Source organism: Leiobunum rupestre, chromosome 4, assembly GCF_980474605.1.
Source record: "Leiobunum rupestre chromosome 4, qqLeiRupe1.1.hap1, whole genome shotgun sequence".
Classification (NCBI taxonomy): Eukaryota; Metazoa; Arthropoda; class Arachnida; order Opiliones; family Sclerosomatidae; genus Leiobunum; species Leiobunum rupestre.
Window position 1 is genome coordinate 43,200,007 of NC_143387.1, and position 23,472 is coordinate 43,223,478.

Consider the following 23,472-nt stretch of genomic DNA (forward strand, 5'->3'; position numbering starts at 1 on the left):
TATTCCTAGTTTTTATTCATTGCGAAATGAAAATAAAAGTATTATTTTCCAGGGCATTTGTTATTTTTGTTTTACAACGTCCCAAGTAATTGTCTTACGCATATATCATTGTTTTTAGTGTTTTGGAAATTTTAATCCAAATAGGGAAATTTCAAGGGTCGGAAAGGGAAATTCCATTTTCGCGACCTGGCATCACTGCCGTCAGCCACATCGAGACGAAAATCTGCCGCAATAAGCCTTCCTGCTATTAGCAAATCTAACAATTTTAGTTCCAACACAGAGGGTACACGAAATTCAAACTAAGTTACTCAACTTTAAGTTGCACATATTTCTATGGGCACACTGAAACCAGTGACATTTCCGATGTAAAAACGTGACAGAACAAGAAAGAATGACGATTGCTGCAATTTATATTTTCTCAGGTCACATTGGCCACATATTCTAGAATTAAATATAAAAAACTAGTTTTCCGGCTTACAACACTAAAAAAAATAAAACAAAAATACCGAGAATAGTTTGGCAAAATTTCATCAAATTTTCTGAAAATTAATTAATACAACGAACAAATAGAAATAGTCCGATTTCGTAATGCAATTTAACTTGAGCAAGCACGCGAATAAAATTGCGTATTCGTTATGAAATTATAATTGAGGTTACTATAATTTGGTTTTGTTCTTATTTCACGCGAGAAAAAAAAACCGCAAAACGAGAAAGCGAAGAAATGGACTAGGTGACAATACGCGAAAACCGCGAAACTAGAGAAGCGCTTAATTGCGCCGAAACCCCGAAGCGTTCATTTAAAATTCCTCGTGGATACTCCCGCCAAAAGCTTCGCTATCAATACGGGATTTTAAGTTATTCTCGACTCATTCTTTCGATGCGTTTTAGTGGAGGGGGCAGCCTGCCCTCCTGCCTAAAAGGATCCTTTTTTCCCGGTATGGAAAGAAGACACGTTTGAGAATGGAATAAAAGTAACACACTGTTACGGTCAATTAAAAACGAGCATCGTCAGTTGGGGAGGCTCCGGGTGGCTTCGGGTGGCGGCGTCAAAGAGCCCCAAGGATGCAGGTGCCGACGGACAAATAATAAGAAGAGCTCGTGATCGTGCCGAGGGGAGAGCAACAGATTTCAACGGTAGGAAATATGGAAGACCCCGAAGCAATTAGAAGCTACAAATTCAACAAGGCGGCAATTAAAAGCAAAATCTTCGGAGAATTTTTTGATTTTACACAGAAAACATTTGTTTTAGCTCCTCCGTTTCCCAATTTTTTGCGCGGAAGTCAATTTCGATTCTAGCCCCCATTGCGCGAAACCAAAAATATTTCTATTCTATAGCAAATGGAACAATTACGCTTAATGAATTATTTTAAAACATTTTGTATATATTTACCAAAAATATTAATTTGTGTAAAACGCAAAAGCTGTGGTTCCATATTTACTGAAATATAGTTGTAGAAAATGTGTTTGTAGTTTTGGCAAAATAATGTAGATAACTATTAATATTATTACTCATTATGTAGATAACTATTAATATTATTACTCATTATGTAGATAACTATTAATATTATTACTTATTATGTAGATAACTATTAATATTATTACTTATTATGTAGATAACTATTAATATTAATACTTATTATGTAGATAACTATTAATATTAATACTTATTATGTAGATAACTATTAATATTAATACTTATTATGTAGATAACTATTAATATTATTACTTATTATGTAGATAACTATTAATATTAATACTTATTATGTAGATAACTATTAATATTATTACTTATTATGTAGATAACTATTAATATTATTACTTATTATGTAGATAACTATTAATATTATTATTTATTATGTAGATAACTATTAATATTATTACTTATTATGTAGATAACTATTAATATTATTACTTATTATGTAGATAACTATTAATATTATTACTTATTATGTAGATAACTATTAATATTATTACTTATTATGTAGATAACTATTAATATTATTACTTACAAACCGAAATTAAACGAATGTTTTTAATAAAATGTTTTCAGCGTTGGCGAAACTAACAAAGAAGTTTAATGCAACACAATTATTTCAGTGTATCGACACGTGAAAAACTTTACTACTTGCGTTCTATTCCTGCATAGGAATGAACTATCGATCAATTTTTCGAAATTAAATGTCGCTTTACAAAACCCATAAATCATAAATTTAATTATATAAGAATAATTTAACGCGTAAATTTATAACAACATTCGGTGGCGATAATAAACACGCCTCATTAAAGAATGAATCGCTTCGGCTAATCGGAATAAACAACAAACAAACAAGACACTGAAGGGGTGTTTCGAATTCCAAAAAAACACCGGAAAGTTCCAGCGAGTGAGTGGAGCGAATAAATCACTCAGAAAAGTGGTTTAATTGAGCCAAGGGAGGCACGAAAGATTAATTCAGATAGCGTATATAGCAGATGGTTTTCGCCATATTCCCATTGCGAATTCCGCGCGAATACAATGCCAACGAATTAATTCGGTTGGAATTCTCTCTCATCGGAATGAAGAACAAAGAGCCGGGCCCGAGTGTCAAATCGCGAAATGAATTGAAGCGACCAAAATAAAGCGTACTCGGGTGACAAACGGAACACGAAAATGGTGGTATGAGAATCAATTCCTAAATATTAATTCGCTAACGTGCTCCGAGATTAAATTGAAAATCCAATCCTGTTAGCGAAATCCAAATGCGGTACGACGAAGCGGCTATTGCCAAAAAACCAAAATCTTCCTTACAATTCGTACTAATTGGGCCTCATGAATATTCCGCGAAAGACTGTTACTTTCGCGAATCGCTCGTAAAAAATGTGATAAAAAGAACGGTTCCAACCCCCAAAATGCAAAAGATACATTCGGCCAGTCAAAAAGCACCCCATCACTTAGAAAAGGCACGCTTATTATTCAGTCCGTTGGTAAAAATATATACATACCAAGTGGAATAAATTGGAGAATTCGTTTTTCTGCTGATACGCAATTTATTTCAAAATTTCTTTTTGGTAATTGGATTATTCAAACTTCTTGAACGTCTGAGTTTTCTTCTGCCTGTCACCCTTTAAATTTACTTTCCTTCCAAACAAATACCCTGGTGGTAGGCCAACAGCGGAACACGATGGCCTACCACCAGGGTATTTGTTTGGAAGGAAAGTAAATTTAAAGGGTGGCAGGCAAAAGAAAACCTAGGCCTTTATTTCATTATATTGTATTTAATTATTTTATATATATTTGGAAAAATCTTGTTTATTAGTTAACGATTTTGAAAAAATTTGAAATTCTTATCTTATTTTTAAATAACTTGTAATTTGTGTTTTTATTGGTAACCATAGCTCTTTCCGAAATTAGATATTATTATGAATTATTTCTGGCACTTTTCAAAACGTTAATTACGACCAACATTCTCATTTTTATCGCTAAGTATCAACAAAAAAATGTTTTCTTACTACGCGATAAAAAAAAGTACTTATTTCTAAATGCACGGTAAAGAAGTACTTACTACAAAGGTGAAAAATGGCATCACAAGCTTTGATATTGGCTAGAAAGGCATTCCCTAATCCTTGACCTTCGCTGGCACCTTTGACCAAACCAGCGATGTCCGTAATGTTCAAGAAAGCGGGGACTCGACTGCAACACAAAATAACAAATTTCGGATTTCAAAATCAAAGTTCAAAAACATTTAATGATGTTGAATAAAATTGTTTTCATTAATATTGTAACGAAACACGTTTTGGTATCCGGTGTCAATACAATGCGATTAAAAGTGTAAAAAGAAAATTAGTTTCTGGACAATAGCCAAAAGTGATTCGACTGTTGTCTTCTCACAGCCCCCAAATTGCGAAATCAATCAAAGTCATATTTTTAATAACGCGATAAATGTTTTTTTATAAGATGGGCTATTGAAGAAAGATGAGATTATCACCTGGGCCAAATGCCGGAGGAGGGATTGTGATGGGACGCGAGCTGTCGTCGGGGTGTCAACGCTCTTTCGGACCATCACCGCCGCAAGATCCTATCTTAAAATGGCCCCATTGGCTCACGGGAACCAAAAATTCACTAGCACACGATTACCAAGATTAAAAAATAGAATATAAATTCGATAGATCAGAGACAAACACTTCATGGATTACTAGCAGCCATATATATATATATATATATATATATTCATTTTATACACATGACTATCCACATTAAATTATGTGTGTGTTCAGGGTTGGCTGGTTTATATCATGGTTTAAACCAAGTGGTAAAATAAAAACACATGTTTTTTAATAAAATTTTTTTGTTTTTTATAATTAACTTAAAATTATTCCAAAATATTTGTACATTTTCTTACCGAAATGATTACATTTCTAAAACATTTACAAGGTGACTACATTTTCTATATTTTCAATACCTATCAATTCCTAAGCTTTTCTCATGTAGTATATAACCCTTCTTCATCCTTTATTTCACTTTATTTTACCTACTGTTTTTCGATAAGAATCCTTATTTTTGCTTATGGTTTTTCCTATATTTTCCTTTAATTCGCTTAAAAAATTTCCTATTTTATCTATAAAATTTTCGAGGGATTTTTCTGGTCACTCTGCATTTATACAAAATCAAAAATGAAACTAAAACTAAAACTTCGTTCTGGTGAGACTTGTAAAAAACGAAACTAAAACTGAAACTTCGTTCTGGTGAGACTTGTAAAAAACGAAACTAAAACTGAAACTTCGTTCTGGTGAGACTTGTAAAAAACGAAACTAAAACTGAAACTTCGTTCTGGCGAGACTTGTAAAAAACGAAACTAAAACTGAAACTTCGTTCTGGTGAGACTTTTAATAATACTCATATTAATTTTTAGTTGATTCGTAATATGAAGCGAAAAATAGATTAAAAGTAAATTAAATCAGTGTTTAAAAAACCCGGTTTAAATAAAAATAAATGTTTTAACCCAATCCTGTTTGTGTTAAAAATGACACACTAAATACAAAAAATAGTGAAAACAAGCATTTCTTTCTCCCAGAGGACTTCTGGTAAAACAAAATGGCCGGATTTTATCATGGACGCCATTTTCTTACAACAACGTATTAGAGGAAGCGTGCCCTCCCTGGAGAGATTTTCTCACTCCTTTATTGTTTCATATTTAGTGTATATTTTTTCAATGCACCCTTAATTAACATATAAACAACAATATCAGAGCTATAAATTAATTATTGTCATTATAGTTTGGATATTTATTCAAATATAATTTCTTAATAATGAGGTACGTGGTTTTAGATTCACGAAACGCGTTCTAGTAGATATGAGAAATTAAAGCACTAGCAAAGCGGGGATACCTTTAGTACGATAATTCCTCAGAAACCACTGTATTTCACACTACGTATAAAACGTGGTTAAAAAAATTAGGGGAGGGAAATATGTATTGCCCCAAATTCCTGAAAAGTTTATACTCCCTTTAAACGGTTAACGTTACTAACTAAGAAATACTTACTTCCAGGGTTGCCATTTGGGCGAAAAATCGCCCATTTTGGGCTACTTTTGAAACCGAATGGCGACAAAAAACGGTTGGTCGATTAGGGCTACTTGTTTTTCAAGTTGTGGATCCTGTGGGGTTTTTTTTCAGGTTACATCGCTTTCCGAAAGAACTATTAGATGGGTCATTCCACGTCAAATCGACAACTCATGCAACCATGGGTCGGCCGATTCAAATGAAATTTTTACCACGTAAAATAAGGAAAAATTGATGGGCAAATACTAACAAGGAGACGACCCGAGGTGTTACACACCGATTTCGTTCAAACTCGGGGGATTGGTAGACCTTCATGTAACTTGAAAAATCCTAAAGGGAATTTATTCAATGGGCAACGGTTTTGCCATGGCAACGAAAAATGTTTTTGACAACATGTAATGGAAATTTTCGTATTGAAAATAACATGGGATTTTGACCGTTTCCAAGGCCCCCCCCCCCCTGTGAAGAATTTAAAAAAAAAATTAAAAAAAATTAAAATACCAAAATTATAAAAAATTTAAAAAAATTGACGAAAAAATCAAAATTGATCACATTTTGATCAATTTGAACCAAAAGGGTGAAAATGAACCGATATGGCTTAAACTGGAAAAAATGTGAGAAAAAAAAATAAAAAAATGCAAACATTGAAAAAAATATTGATCAAAAACAGTAGGAATTTACGGAAATTTATAAGTTGTGTAAAATTGGATTAATGTATAGGTAAATTGCGATTTTTTGAAAAACAATATTTATTTTGGACAATTTGATCAAACTTGACCAAAATTGGAAAATAATAGATCTAAATTAGCCCAATTTTAAAGTTTTGTAAAAATTATATAAAAATAAACTAAATTCTCAAAATTGTTTCAATTTTTTTTCAAAATTGAAAAAATGTTAAAAACCCTGAAAAAAATTATCAAAATCAATAGTTTCGATCCAAAACGATCAAAATTGACAGGAATTGATGGAAATTTATTTATATAGATAAATTGCTTTTTTTTTTAATTATTTCCTAATTTGGAAAATAATAGATCAAAATTAGCAAAATCTTTAAATTTTGTAAAAAAAAGTATAAAAAATTAAAAAAATCAGTAGTTTCGATCAAAAACCGCATTAATTTCCAATCTATATCCGTAGTAGTTTGAGTTCTAAAAGTTCTAAAATATTATTTACTTGATAAATAATAAATAAAAATAAATGAAAACCATAAAAAATTATTTCTATCAAATAAAGTTCGGTAAAAACCTTTTAAAAATTAAATATTTTGATTAAATTGGGTAAACCTTTAAAAATAGGTAATTTGTAATTAAATTGGGTGAAATTCATTAACAATTATTTATATCAAATCAAATTGGGTTAAATTCATTAAATTGGGTGAAATAAAGAAATTACGCTAAAATTTACCAAAATTGGGAGAAAAAATAAAACAAATATTAAAATTGGGTCAAATGAAGAGATTTCGCTAAAAATGAGCCTAATTGGGTAAAATAAAGAATAGTCGACAAATGACAGCGATTTTGACGATTTTGGGCTTTTATAGGTAATTTTGCATGCCTACAATTAAATACGGATGAAAGCGAACAAATTTGGGTAAAACAAATAAATATTAGTTACTTCAAGTAAAATTGGGAAAATTATTAATTATTTCAAATAAAATTGGGTAAACGCGTAAATATTTCAATTATACTTGAGTAAACCATCGAATAAGTTACTTTTAATGAAATTCACTATTGTTACTAAAAATCATGTTGGTTGGTAGAAAACGGAAATGACGAACTAATTTCTTTCCTATATAGTATTATAGTACTGTATATAAATATGTTGGTGTAAATATAACGTACTTAAAAAGGTAAAATATCTATTATTTTCCAAATTTGGAAAATTATTAAAAAAAAGCCATTTATCTATATAAATAAATTTCCATCAATTCCTATTAGGGGTGTGCAAAATATTTGGTCAGACCAAATAAATCGATCGAATACCAAATCGAATATTCGATTCGTCGAATCGAATAGCGCTTGGAAAAGTTTACGAATAATCGAATTTTTTGATCAAATAGTCGAATATTCGAAAAGATAGGGAAAAAGTATTTGGTATTTTCAAATAGTTTGCAAACTGGTCGAATAACCGCGGGTCTTTTTCTAATTTGGTGAAGTTCAAGGCCATCCCAGGAGAGCGTAGTGAAATTTCCGAACTAGTCCTTATTTCTGGCACCTCTATTTAGGCCGCAGCGCCAAAGACCATATAAAGAGTAGCTTGCACGTCCGTTATCCATACCATTTGTATTAAAACTTCTTAGCGAAAGGCAGAAGCTGTGTAGCCTGTGTATTCTAGCGCCTATTGGCTAGATTACTCGCCTGTTCTCTTTTGTTATAGAATTTTCTAGAATAGCAAAGTAAAACTAAAATTGAGTCTAAAACGTAAACCAAGTCCAAAACAAAACTAAAAACCGGGAGGAATGTTGAAGTAAGTAACTTTATGGATTTTTCTGTTTAGAATTTTTGAGTTAACTAAATTAATAATTATTGATTTAAAATTAAATAAATGCAATTTTTTAATTTGTAACGAAAGATCTGCTCCCTCGCGTTTTACATATATTTAAAAACTTGAAATTTTAATTAAGTGTTTGCAAACTATGAAGTATGTAGCATGTCCTTTGATTTTAATTGTAGTTAGTAGTTACTAAAGGTTAAAAGTCGCTAGAAGACTTGGTCCTGGAGTGGTACCTAGGGTATTAGCCTAGTTAATTATTATTTTGCCATGGTACCCAATTAAAATATGTATGATAATTGATAAGTTGATATGCCGTATATTTTTTAGGTTACGATTAACTCATTTTGATCAAATCGAAAAAATTGTTCGAACGAAGGTTGAAAATAAAGACATTTTGTACAACAATTAGAAATAATTTGAATGGTAAGTTAGAGTTTACCACAGTGGCGTAATATAAAATTCTGGGCCCACCTGCTGCCTGAGACACCCAGGGAACTTTGTTCTAGGCTATACTGTATTTGGTTTAATATTTTACTATTTTCAAGTAAAACGAACAGTGATTTCAATTACTTTTTTTGACAAATATGCAATCTATTTGGCTATTTGAAAACCAAATTCGTCGAATAATTTGATATTCGAAATACTATTTGGTATTTGATCAGTTACTGGTCTAAATTTTTGCCCGAAAAATATTCGATCAAATTATTTGACGTTATAAATATTCGATTTGGTATTTGCCGGGTTTTTAAAAAGTCACTTTTTCGAAGTGACGTAAAGCTCATTTTGGTACCCCCAGAGGAATCGTTGAATAAAATATAATATACATATACGTTTTAAGCAAAATATTCGGTTTTAGTGTAATACATACTATAGATTTCAAAAAACACCATAGAAAGTTTCTATCTCTAACCGTTTGTTTAATAATAATGGTTTTCTATTCAACGATTCCTTCGAAAAAGTGACTTCTGTTCATATTGCTCTAGTTTTGCAACCGCTTAATATTTTTAGCTAAAACTTAGTATTTGCCCATCAATTTTTACTTATTTTACGTGGTAAAAATTTCATTTGGATCGGCCGACCCATGGTTGCATGAGTTGTCGATTTGACGTGGAATGACCCAGATTCTATTAATCAAACTATGTACCACTAAAGTTTAAAAATAAAGTGTTTTGAATATCCAATATTGAAAATTAATTAAAATCATATATTCTAATGTCTGATGTAAAAGTCCCCTTCGTTAAGCCTAATTGGTGCATTTGGTGGCGTTTCATTTTGGGCGAAAAATTGGGCTTTATTAGAATATTGGGCTACTTTGGAAATACGCATTGGGCTACTTTGGAAATACGCATTGGGCTACTTTGGAAATACGCATTGGGCTACTTTGGAAATACGCATTGGGCTACTTTGGAAATACGCATTGGGCTACTTTGGAAATACGCATTGGGCTACTTTGGAAATACGCATTGGGCTACTTTGGAAATACGCATTGGGCTACTTTGGAAATACGCATTGGGCTACTTTGGAAATACGCATTGGGCTACTTTGGAAATACGCATTGGGCGAAAAATTGGGCTACATTGAAAAACATTTGTGCGAATTTCCAATCGCGAGTTGGCAACCCTGACTACTTCAATCGTAATGATGGGAAGGTTTCGGGAAGGTTCGAGTTAAGATCGTATAGTTAGTTTTGGTCCGATCGTCAGTTCACGGTTCAAAGGGTGCGCGGCGTAGAATAAATTATAGCTGGTCTTTGGCGTAACTGGCTTTTCGTAAGTCGAATTCGAGGAACGGAGAATCAAGGCGTCCCCGTTCGTCACTCATTAGTCGGCGACTGCCGTCTAGACTCGAGACTCGACAAATTGGCCGAAAGAAAAAAGACGAGACTGTCGGGAGTCCCATTGTTGAGCGGGATGAAGGAGAAATCGGTCACGTTTACAAGCCGTTTATGGCGGTTAGGAAATCATTAGAAAATCATAGTCCGTAAAAACTCGTTTTAAATTGTCGTTTCCCAAGTTCGAGGACGTTTCGAGGAATTCGAAGATGCTCGGGTTTTTGAAGTTTTGATCAAAGACTATATATACGCTTCGCTAAATAGACTGGCGCGTTCAATGGCTCAACTTGCGTACGATAGCAGACGCTGGTCAAAATTTTCCCCGCGCTTCAACAGTGCTACTAGTGGCGCCTCTAACGGCTGGTCAAAGGCTTCTCCAGTGTTTCGAATGTGTTAACTAGAATTAGCCACTTATTTTTATCCATAACCTACAATTATCGGAAAATATAATTTTTTTTGCATGTTAAATCGTTGTCTATCCATCCATAATATTCATAAATAAACAGTTAACAAAAATATTTACGATCAATCGAAATTTTGTCAGTTAATTTATCTGTTACGCAGAGCTCTAGTATTAACAGGTTTTTGTACGGAGACGCCTGTCCAGTAAGCGAAGCGTATATATAGTCTTTGGTTTTGATGGAAGTCATACGTAAAAATACGATAAACGATACGCGCGGTAACTTTGGTTCTAATAGGCCTTTCCAGGGCTCCCAGCCAATACCCTTTAAAAAATTATAGGTATTATAGGTTTGGAATCCCTAAAATATAGGTTAAATATAGGTAAAAAATTATCAATATATAGGTTTTTATAGGATGAAAATTCACGGAACCTTAAACTTTAATAAAACAATATCACAAAATTATGACAGGGTTGCCACAAAATGTTCATATTCAAATTCCCTGACTATTCCCTGTTTTCCCTGACCATTTTAATAGATTTTCCCTGACCATTTTAATAGATTTTCCCTGACTTATTAAGGGGAAAATTTTTCTTTTATATTTTACTTTTATCAGAAGTTAATAAATTTGGATGGCCTTATATTTCAGTAAAAAGGTTATTGCAATGTTGAAAAAATTAGCCAAACATTCAATGAAATAAATGATAATCGTGGAATTTGTCATACATCAAGAGTTAAATTACCTTCAAAAAGTGCCCAGATAAAATTAAATTTCCTGACTTTTCCCTGAATCTTTACAAATTCTTAAAATTACCTGACATTTCCCTGACTTTTTAGGCCCATTTTTAAATTCCCTGACTTTTCCCTGATTTCCCTGTTTTCCCTGACGTGTGGCAACCCTGTATGACTAAAAGTATCACATTTTTGAATTTTTGGAATACATAAAGCAGCCTGGACCTTTTTTAAAATGCTAGCATATTTTATGTGTCCCACACTTGTTCCAATTCTTCCTACCTCACGCCAAAAGTACGACAGTACGACTGCCCAACTTGATCTTGAAATTGCGCAGTCAAACCTATGGACGAATTCATTAGCTCTCTTTAGTATGAGAACTGGGGAAGCATTATAGAACTGCGAAAAACAGTAGTTAATTTATAGAAATGCCTAACGTGTTAAACCGTTAAAATGCGAGCTTTTTTCGGGTTTGTTGGGCTTTTACGTCTTTCGTTAAAAATGAAAACACCTTAGTCTTTAGAGACAGGTTGTCTATTATTCTTAAATTTCCAAGTGAGGATTTATTTTACAATTTTATCACCGAATATGGCGCCACCTATTGTGTCCTATTCGTTTTATACCGTTTCCCTAACTAGGGTCGGTTTGAATGGCCCTTGCAATGGAGGGCTGGCCACCACCCTCCTACGCATTGTAACCCGGCCACCTGTTTAAAGGCATTATAAGTCGCTAGATGACTTGGGCCTAAGGTGGTGCCTTGGGTATTAGCCTAGCTAATTAATATTATTATTATTATCATTATCATTATGAAGTCTGATTCCTAAGGAAAGTGTGAACTAGAGATCGGCGGAACAAATAAATTAACCGGCAAAATGTCGATAAAAATTTTGGTTAACTGTTTATTTATGAACATTTTATACGAATAAACAACCATTTAACATGGAAAAATAATCGTTATTTACGGATATATTTTGGATAATTGTCGGTTATGAACACAAATAAATAATTTGATAATTTCTTATTCAAACGCCGATCTCTAGTGTGAACGCAACTCATACGAAATCGATTTGATACAATTTCCGAAATCGAATCTCACTGCAATCAAGTCGCATCCAGTTTGAACCCAATTATGTTCATGTATCAAATTAGGTTGAATATCACGCATCGTAAATCGAGGGGTAAGACAGTCTCAGATAATCTGTACACCGAGTTCGTGCATTTAGCACTGTTAAAGGTACACTCTGTTAAATAAGTCTTCGGCCGTTGGGATTTTGGCACTTATTTGCGATTATCTCAAAAACTATATGAATGATAGCAAGTTGAAACCAATTTTATTTTTAATATTTTACTAATATCTTTCCTACCTATGTCTTGATTCACGTGTAGCATTTCCATATCCGCCGGAAACGACAAATATCGTTTTTGACAACTTTTTTAATAATGATGTTACGCCCCTAAAACCTGCATTTTTGGATTCACAAGAGTCGATTCATATATTGAAAGTGCCATTTTCATCCGGCTACGTCGAACGGCTGCTAAGATATGGCCTATCGAAAATTCGGGTATCATTCGGAAACTTCTAAAATGCCTAATTAATCAATATTATTAATCCGGCATATAACCACAGCGTTCCAACAACTAGTGAAATCAATATATATATGCTTATTGTGTTACCCGCCATGAAACGACCAAAATTGTTTTTTCCTCAACAATAAGATATTATTTCTCGGTCGCCTTGAGCATTTTAGAATTTTCCGAATGAGACCCGAATTTTCGATAGGCCATATCTTAGCAGCCGTTCGACGTAGCCGGATGAAAATGGCACTTTCAATATATGAATCGACCCTTGTGAATCCAAAAATGCAGGTTTATTAAAAAAGTTGTCAAAAACGATATTTGGCGTTTCCAGCGGATATGGAAATGCTACACGTGAATCGAGACATAGGTAGGAAAGATATTAGTAAAATATTAAAAATAAAATTGGTTTCAACTTGCTATCATTCATATAGTTTTTGAGATAATCGCAAATAAGTGCCAAAATCCCAACGGCCGAAGACTTATTTAACAGAGTGTACATATTTTCAAGAGTTCGCGAGTTCCATTTAGCACTGTCAAAGGTACGGCAGTGTACACCGAGTTCGCAGAGTGTCTTACCCCTCGTCGTAAATGGATCAAATAAAATCCTTTTTGGATTTAAATTTTGAATCTGCCCTATTTTGTAATAAAATTCGAGCGACAATTTTCGTGAGGGTTAGAATTTCCAATTAATGTAAATAGGCGAAATTTTCCAAATGGCTGTAAAAGAGCGGTTGTTTCGGCACTTTCGAGTCGTCGGGAAGGCGCCTACAGCTCCGATGATCGTAATAATCGCGAAACGGGAAACTGGATGTCGCGTCAACGTCGTAGCCTAAATTAACGAAGCCATTGTCATTTCGCGGAAATATATTTATTTTCGTCGACGCGGAGTCTACCAGAAAGCGAAATACCTTTTTCTCAATTGTTTAAATATCGCGTATCGAGTATCGCAGCGGATCGTCGTTCGCAAAACCCGTCCGCGGCTCCGGGCCTATTACGGATTCCAAGAAGAGACGGACATTTACTTTCAGTCACTTTTTTTTTTTGTAATTAGCGGAAAATTATTCCTATCACGTGATTGGAGTCACAAACCAATTTATTTTAGCGCGATGTACTATTTTTTTTTTTCAACTTTCCTTTATTTTCTCGGCTTTCGTCGACGAAGAGATTCCGCCATTCAGTTACACCAGAAGTAAATGAACCGAAGTTATCAGACTGCTATAGGCCTTTATTAAAAGGTGGGTAAAAATGTCGACCGTCGCAGCAATATTTGAATTTATATGAAAACAAATTTCCTGTCTCGCGTAGTTTCGTGTTTTCGGTTTAAAATCGTCTGCGTTTGAGACGTCGTGTAACGAAATAGCAGTTTCTTATTGGTCTTTCACATAAATTCAAATTTTGCTGGGAGGGTCGTCATTTTTACCCACCTTTTAGTAAAGGCCTATACTCCCCATGTTTTCCTTATGAAGTTACATTTTTACCTCGAATTTGAAATTTTGCGCGCTTCTAGGCCAAAAATAAAACGTTTTTTTTTGTTTTTATGAAAGCATTTTTTATACATAGAAATAGCTATACCCACAATAGGCGATAGAATAAATTATTTTGGTCGTAGCTAACTTGTTAAAATGTTCCCGGAAATTCGTCATAGCACTGCCAACTTCTATAACACGCTTAAGTGACCGGGATTGGCCGTGGTCAAAACATAGGGGAGGCTTAACTAAGCCTAGGTTAAAAACGTGTTCTAGTCCAAGTCTTTCATTTTGTTTACAATTTTATAATCAGAGACTAAAGCCCAGTTCACACTATACAATTAATTGGGCCACTTAATTGAAACCAACTAATTGTAAGCAAGAAAATTGTACAGTGTGAACAGAAAAAGTTGGAACAATGGTGACAATTTTTCTGTTCAAACTATTGTGGCCCAATTAATTGTATAGTGGGAACTGGGCTTTACAATAACTATCACAATAAAAATACTAATGTCCAAGTCGTTGTTAAATTAAGTTTAACAAATTATTCTTTTTTCTATTAAAAAAGTATAAATATTTAACAACATGACTTACCACCAAATTTTCAGTATGACTTTGTTTAAAAGTTAAACTATTAACATTTATTTAATGGAGTTAACGGTAAACTTGAAAGCAATTTTAAAACCAAGTGACTATTTTTATAAGTTTCTACAGTTTGACGGCGCTCAAATGTTTCCCGAAAGAAATTTTACCCAGCATGACTTGCAATTTATGCTATCGCCTATTCTTCAGTGCAATTTATCACGCCAAAAGACGGGGATGGAAATTAGCTTTTATTTGACTCGATTTTCTCATCATTTTCATGAGCGGTATTTAAATAACTTCAGTTCATTTACTTCTGGTTACACCAAACTAGCGTATTTTCCTTTTTGCGGCGCATATTAAATACTTTATACTAAAAAAGGGAAGGGGGGGGGGCGAGATAAAAAATGTAAAAAATAACGTTAAAAATAATCTCCGCTTAGCTACATCGCGGAGAAAGAGAGAGAAGTCGGTGGTTGCGCGGAATGGCGCGTTGGCGTTGATAAATTTGGGGCCGCGCGTTCGGGGTATAACTTTCCACCCATCGATAATTGCGCGCATAGCCCCCCCCCCCCCCCTATAAAGATGAACGCGGGGAGGGCAGCGTAATGGATTTGATGTCCGAAAAACGTTTTTATACATTAACAGCTTCGGATCTGCCAGATTAAAAAAGAAAGTCAGATGTTACAAACTAAAGAGGGACTCATTCGCACTATTTTCATCGCGATAGAATTCAAATTTGATAAATATTAATTTCCTGGTCCTTCGTGATGGTAAAGAAAGTCAAAATGTCGACATACGGTAAACAGAAGTGTTGTTAATTTTCCGGAAAGATGACATGTGGAAAATTTTTCCGCAAATCGGAAAAATAAAAATTGAAACATAAATTACTTTTTAAGAGTTTTTAATGTTTTTAACTTTTTAACGATAAAAATTTCTAAGTAAATATACTACAAAAATTAATAGTGTTACATTGTTAATCAGTTTAAACTAGTCTAGAGGTTTAGTTTTACTTTTAGATTAGAAAAAATGAGGCGAAAATGCCGCTTTATTTAAATTTGCAAACAATATATTAGACTTATCGTGGAATGAAAACTTTTTTAATTTTTTTCGGAAAAATGCGGAACATATTCCGGAAAAAAGGCCTCGGTCATTTCCGGAAAATTTTCCGACTTAAAACACTACTAAACAGATTTCACCTAACAATAAGTGATTCCGAAAAAGATTATTATTATTTGATTATTATTATTAATTTTCAACGCGCGTGCAAAATCGCGTGAGCCACAATCTACTAATATATCAAGAGCACGCGCCCAGATAATTAACTCTTTTATACGTGTATTTGGCGTTATTATACTTCAGAATCACATTGTTAATTTGCCATTTTCCAAAATATGACCATCATCTATCAGTTTAAAATATTTAGCACTGGCTAAAGGCAGCGCGTATTTAAAATTAGTACCATTTTGGCCAATTGCGATAAAATAAAAGCGCGTGTCAAAACTATTGAAGTTGGCTTTACTTGTGGTATTTGAAAACATCTTTACATAATTAAAACTGGCGAATTGTAATGGCTTTTTTATTATTGCCAACTGGTAATTAACCGCTTATGGGCAACGGGCACAAATTCAAGCTCCAGTCGATATACGAAATATAAGTCCGTAATAAAAAAATTAAAAAAGCCCAACTTATAGGTCAAATTATCACGTCGTTAAATTCAAATGAAGTTGGTTTCAGTATTTAACCGTGAATCGGTAGCGCATTTTCCCCCGTAAACTAGACAAACTGGTGATTTGGGAGTCGAAGCTCTCACGCGATGTTCCCGTTCAAATACAGCTGTCTACTCACACTACGCCTTTAAAGTTCATCACCTTTTGTCGTTCTCACAAAGAATCCAAATTACACGCGCTGGGCGAGTGCGAACGAGACTCTGCCCAACATTATCCGGAGGTGAAGATGAGTTAGCGGGGGGGGTTGCTCGTCCTAAAGAACAAGAACAAGAGGGTAGGGGGAGGGGGGGAGCCGAGTTTAGCGCGAAGCAAAATGAGGTGAAAGTATATCCTGCGAGGTAATTTTCACACATACTTTTAAGGAGTTTCACCATTTATTCCATCATGCAGCGGTCTGGCTCTCAGAGTGGCTCTCTGTTCAGATCGTTGTCGGAGATAAGAAAGAAAGAGATAACTCTCTTCTTTTTTCCTCCCAAATAAAGCGGCGTGTAAAAAGAAATTTGCAGCAAACGCGTCTTTACACGGGGATCGACGATAAAGCTCGTCACACCGACTTCGTTCTCGCATTCGCTTTTAGATAAAGACCAATCCAGCGAAGAAACCGAACGATTTTATTTTTGGAGATAATATATTGATGTAAATTATATTCTTCAGTTACTTACGCGGGAAAAAAAACATCCATAAGTTCTTATTGATATTGGGCATCGACAGTGTAAAGTGTGCTTTTGCATCCGAATGGATATCAAAATTTAAAAATTTTCCCCAAGGTCATCGAGGTTTACGTATTTAATCAACTTTTGACTTTTAATACTTTGCTAAATTTGAATAATATAACTCGGCTCGTTCGGTCAAGAAGGTTTAGATTTAGTTCACGCCGTTGGCCGTCACAGGTGAGCCACGTTCGGTTCAGTTCCTTCTCCAACGCATCGCAATCGCGATTCAGCGGGGCAACGCGGCATCGATTTTAAACACCTTTCCTCCAGGGGCTTCATTACCTCTATTCTTTGTAAATTTTGTAAATATTTGCGAAATAAAACTGATTAGATTTTTTATATTTCTAAATAAATTTAGAATAATATTTCTAAAAAAATTTAGATTCAAAAGATTTGATTTGATTATTTATGTGGGTTTCACCTTCAAGTCCCAAGTCCTAGTGCGCGTTCGCTTGGATTCAATTTGCCCACAATGTTTTTGTAAGTCCACGCATTTGGATCAGAGGAAATAGGATACGAATTTAATGAGTCCAAAAAATGCGCAAACTAAAAAACGAAAGCAGCGAAATATTTCAACGTAGCGTGAAAGCGGCGTACTGCTCCATATCAAAGAGTCCAAAACGGCGAAAGAGAAAAATCCAATCGATTAAAACGTTCGACGTATCATCGCGACAAGGAATTTAAATTAAACGTAATGGAAGAAAAAAAAAGCTAAAATGATGAATAAGGTTAACCTGTACGCTATAAAACGCTCAAGAACGGATTTTGATGGGGAAAGAGAGAGAGAATCCGGCGTAAAGGTTAAAGGAGCGCAAACGTCACGTTTTCCACGTCTCCCCGTTTTCCACGTCTCCCCGTTTTCCACGTCTCCCCGTTTCTCACCTTCCCCGCGCGCCGCGGCAAAACCAATTTGGAAACATTTTCTTCAAAACCCCTCCCCCCCCTGCCTTCCCGAAACTACTCCGAAATAGCTATCGCCGCTTCAAGACGGTGCGCGGCTGCTCTATCAGCGGTGAAAATCACGCTCTAACCTCCTCCATTTTCATAAATTTCATAAACCTAACCCGATTTGATATTTTTAACGGGGGCCCTTCGGGCTCCCGAACCCCTTTAAGTTTATTTTTATTGAGGGCCAGTGGCCCAGGGGAGGTGAAATGGGGGAAAATATTTTAAAATATGGAGATAAAATACAAGAAAAGGAATTGGTTACGTTATTTACGTAAACATTTATTGACTTAAAACGTTAATTGTAACGTTAGATTTCGCTCTCGACTAGGGTAGGAAAACAGCCTTTCAGCTTGGATTAAAAACGTTATAATCCAAGCTTTCAGCAACGGCGTAAAAAAATATTTTTCAGAAATTTTCGTTAAATTTTTAATAAATATTTTTATTTAATTTGGGGCCCTGGTGGCCCGCAACCCCCTTTCGAATGATTTATTTTAAGGGCCCCCGAGGTTTTTTTTAAGAGCCATTGGCCCCAGGACTCCCGCTATTTCCAAGTCTGTTGGACGGTATAGTTACTAAACAAGACTGCATCGCGCTTTCTGAATCACTTCCCGGACGAGTTGTCGCTGATTTTTAAATCTCAAGGTGATTTGATTAATCTGATTTTACAGTATAATTTTCGCCTTAAGGGGGAAGAATACAGTAAAAGCCTCTTTTTCGTTCAAGCTGAACGTTTCTGTTTTAACAATTACATAATTGAATTATATTTTTCTTATTATTATTATTATTATTAGTTTTTTATTTGTGCGAAAGCGATAGTACAGTTTGTAAAACATATTGTAATGCACAATTTCCCTCCTAGGCTTAAAATAATTTTGATAATTCTAATATTAATAGTTAACGAGATATAAGGTCCTAACTAAAGGGTAGTTTGGGCGCTTGCCCAGCTGGTTTAGCTCCGGGGGTCCGAATTAAAACGTAATAACTTAATTACTTTTAAGTTTAAAATTGTCCAAATTATTTTGGGCACTAAACAAGAGGCTGTTTTACACATAAATATTAATCTTATAAGTTAAAATACAAAATTTAAATAGTTCAGCTTGAAATAGCGCGAAAGTAGACAAAGGCCGCTGTAGTCTTCCCCCTTCATATCCCGGTTTTAAGACCAATTTTCTACTGATTTTCAAATTGATTTCAAGATTTCTGGATTATTTTTACGTAAAGCGTGTTCAATCGTACAAGTGTTGTACATTAAATTAACAATTTTTACGTCACCATCAGTTTTTATAATTTTTCCGGTGGTAAATGTTTTTTCTAAAATAAATCGGGGAGTTTCTTGCAGCCCTACAAACGGCCAATTTAAAAACTTCAGTCGGTTCGAATCGTGTATGGCGACTGGGAAAGATCAAATGGATGTTCACGCTGTTCGGGCTGATAAAACGGCGTCATAAAGAGGATTCAATGGACTGTGAAATCGTCGTGCTCCTTCTTAAACACCTTGCGTCTTCAAAACAAAAACATGATCTACGGCGGGTAAAGATTATCAGAAGCTGCAGTTCGGAGCACGGATCTTCCGAGTAATTGCGCCACGGTAAATAGCCAGTACTCGAGAGATACGCGTGCGTTTTAAATTAAGTCAACCAGCCACGATAAGATAGAGACCAAACACTTCCTTAAAATTCAATTGAAACTAATTATTTAGCGCGCTACTTTTTAAACCCGGAACTATTGACAACGGACACTTCGCGGTGATAGGCGTAGATAAACACCAAGTATCCAACTCCCAAGAATAGTCGAGCGGATCGTGGCCGGATTTCCACCGTTCCTCCTCCGTTTAATTACAAAATGTTGACCCGCTTTCGGCCAAAAAACCGTTCCATAAAGACGAGAGCGAAAGATCGGCACTTGTTTTTAGCCGTTTTGGCTTCGCGGCGATAAATTACGAGTCCGTATTGTTTCGGGCCCGCGATTGGGACCCCGCGAATCACGTTGAGATCAAAGCGAAGAGGGGCACCAAGCGAATTTAAAAGCGACTGGAGGACTCGGAAAGCCGAGAGGAGGCCGTAGGTCCGCTTGAAATGGGCCGGCGGCACCTTGGGCCTAATTGAAGCGGCGTCCATCGCTCACGCGCGGCTGACAAGGATGACCTCCGACCCCGATTTTCTCTTCTCCCTACAAGTCGCGCGGCCTTTACCTTCGGCAAATAGAAACAAACCAGGACCTTCCGCTCGTTTTTCGACGAAATGATGGTTTTTACAGAATCCGGATGGTACGTATTAGCGCCGCCGAAAGATTATGATTAAAATTCAATCTCTCTCTTTCAATGTGATTTATTTATCACCGTGGTAAGCCTCTTTTTGGGGGCGGCTGCGGGTTTGCTCGCTGAAAAATCCAAATTTGGAATATTCTATAGAAACGACTCGTCAAATACCGAACGAATGACATCTCTTACGAGATAAGCATTTATCTCTCTATAACGCTATATTGTTATTCGCTTGAAAAATGTACCTTCGTAAGCTATCGCCGCGTTTAGGAATACTTCATGCCGTAATTTACTAAAACTATTATATTGTTGAGGTTAACGGTAATAGTTAGTGTAGGGAGCTGTTGGCTCGAACGCGTGGCATGCAGGGCTTGCCACCACCCTCCTACGCATTGTAACCCGGCCACCTGAATTAAAGGCTTCAAAAGTCACTTGATGACTTAGGCCTAGGGTGGTGCCTTGGGTATTAGCCTAGCTGATTATTATTATTATTATTATTAAATATGGTTTACAAATAAGTGAATATCATTACAGTGGCGTATCTACCGGGGGGGTGAGGGGGGAAATGGCCCCGGGCGCACATTTTCAAGGGGGCGCGTTTTTGGCCATTTTTAATGGTAGGTCGTGGATTATCATTATACTTATATTCCTTGTATTACAGAAAAATATACTTTAAGATTATTTTCCATATTCAATTAAATTAAATAATATCTGTATTATATCGAGATTTCTATTTGAATGACTTCCACGTATACTCATGTCTAACCATAACAGAAGTTTATTTTGTCCCACTGTATCTCGATATGATGATTTATATTAGATGAATCTGCTAAAGCATTAAAAGCAGGGTACATGACGAATTGACGATTCTAAATCTGGTAGGTAAATTAGCGTTTTGTTTTGTTTCCAGTCTGTGCCGTATAACTTCTTTAGCCTCTGCTAGGCATATTGATTTCCCTCAATCTAATACCACCGTTGAAGATTAATTAAAATGCGTTTACTGTAAATCGTTAATTTTTATCCATGAATAAAATAAGCTCGGCGATATTTAAATAATATTTATTTAAACAACCAATAGTTGAATAAAAATTGTGAAATGTTTAAATAATCGAAAGTGGATAAGCCTATTATTTAAATAAAACAAGCAATTATTTAAATAAATGCCACTTTTATTCAAATAAATGCTTGGTTGCGTAAAAAAACATAATTAAATAAGTTAAAATGATATTCTTTTTACCAACGTTTTTTAAATAAATCGGAAAATTTGTGGATAATGAATAAACAATTCCGAGCACTAGTCGAACTCCGGTGTGGTCCTTAAATAACTAAGATGTAGATACTTCTGAAAAAACGTGACTTTCCATTCCTAATTACACTACGTTAAAAATAACAGAAGAACCCAGTTGGCCCTTAATATATTTTTTCGATTGTCATAATGTATTTAAAACGGAAGACACGTCCATATAGTACAAACGCTCATTCCCGGCACTAGGGTTATGAGAAATATGAGAGATGAAGTCAAGATTGGATGAAGCTGGAATTTTAAAACGGTTCCGACCACAGCATCTAAATAATTCAGCGCATGATCCGTAACTGAAGACTTTTAACGCTTCTTCGGACACGACCGAAAACGTTTAAAAAGTATACGATAAACAAGAAGTTACCGTCGAAAATAGTGCGGGCTAATCGTAGTACCCCCGAAACTGCTGGAGCAACGAAATATGTTCTATACTGAAGCTACTAAGGGACTAAGTTGCTCAAACCCTGTCGAGTACGTAGATCGTCGTGAAATCTGACAATGTCCAAAGGTTTCGCTGCCGTGCAAAGCACAAAAGCATTAACGACCAACACCAAAATATGGAGAAAACGCGCGAAATTCAAACTTTCTTTGCCTTAAGATACCCCAACTTACTTCTTTCAAGTTTATTTAGTAGACTTGGATTTTTCAACTCAAATTATATTCTGGTACTAAACAATTTACAGGCCAAACGAAATTTCAGAAATATCATTAAAACCGTGTCTTAAAACGCGAAAAAATGCGTTTTGATTTGACTTTTAAAGAAAATAAACACATTAATGCGTTTTTGGTTTGAAAATAATGCAAAAATCTAAAATAATGCGTTTTGGAACAAGTCATTTCTCTAAGAACAAAAATTTTAAATTCGAAAATTGAATTTAACGTATAAAATAAGGAGAAATAAAACCAAAATCTGTAAATCGAAAATTTGGTCGTTAATGCTTTCGTGCTTTGCACGGCAGTTCGGTGGTCTTCAGGAAATATATTTGATCATTCGCAACGAAACTTTCTTTACTGCTACGACCACTATATTTAAAAAAGTTAGGCCAAGCAACACTAAGCAATTAAGGTAACATAGTTAGGTACTAGTTACGCTCTCAATGAAAGATGGCGCCAAGCAGCAATGTTTAAAGTAAGACAACTAATTTAACAAAATTAGGCTTTAGCTGCACTCTCGACAAAAGATGGCTCCAAGCACCAATGTATAAAGTAAGACAACTAATTTAACAAAATTAGGCTTTAGCTGCACTCTCGACGAAAGATGGCTCCAAGCACCAATGTATAAAGTAAGACAACTAATTTAACAAAATTAGGCTTTAGCTGCACTCTCGACGAAAGATGGCTCCAAGCACCAATGTATAAAGTAAGACAACTAATTTAACAAAATTAGGCTTTAGCTGCACTCTCGACGAAGGATGGCTACAAGCAGCAATGTATAAATTAAGACAACTAATTTAACAAAATTAAGCTATCGCTGCACTCTCAACGTACGATAGCGACAAGGAAAAATAAGTAAGACAACTATTGTAAGAAAATTAGGCTCTAGTTACGCTCTCGGCGAAGGATGGTGCCAAGACGCACTATAGAGATATGGTCTGGGACTTGCCGTTTTTTTTAACACAAGCACCGCGCAGATTTAGTCACTTTTCTGAGCTCAATGTGTAAATCCCACTAACGTTTCGTGGCGCCATCGTATGTGTAAATCCCATTATGTTTCGTGGCGCCATCGTACGTCGAGAGAGAGCAAAAACAGCCCTCATAATTTCAACGTGAGCGAGAAAATGGACAGACAACGACGAGTAAACCTGGGAACGGCAGAAGCCGTTTAAGTTGGCCAAAATGCGATTGGGTTTTTTGGTTGGGGCAATTATCAAACGATGGCGCGAGAATCACAGCTGCACCCACGA

The 23,472-nt window shown here is 35.2% G+C and overlaps 1 protein-coding gene across 1 annotated transcript in view; it reads right to left on the minus strand.

The window, feature by feature from the left end:
* Positions 1 to 23,472, minus strand: part of LOC149947904 (obg-like ATPase 1) — a 133,328-nt gene that overhangs the window by 86,670 nt on the left and 23,186 nt on the right. Inside the window, exon 5 of the mRNA XM_090172158.1 lies at positions 3,540 to 3,667. Within this exon, the coding sequence (XP_090028284.1) occupies positions 3,540 to 3,667 (128 nt within the window). The remainder of the gene's footprint in view (positions 1 to 3,539; positions 3,668 to 23,472) is intronic.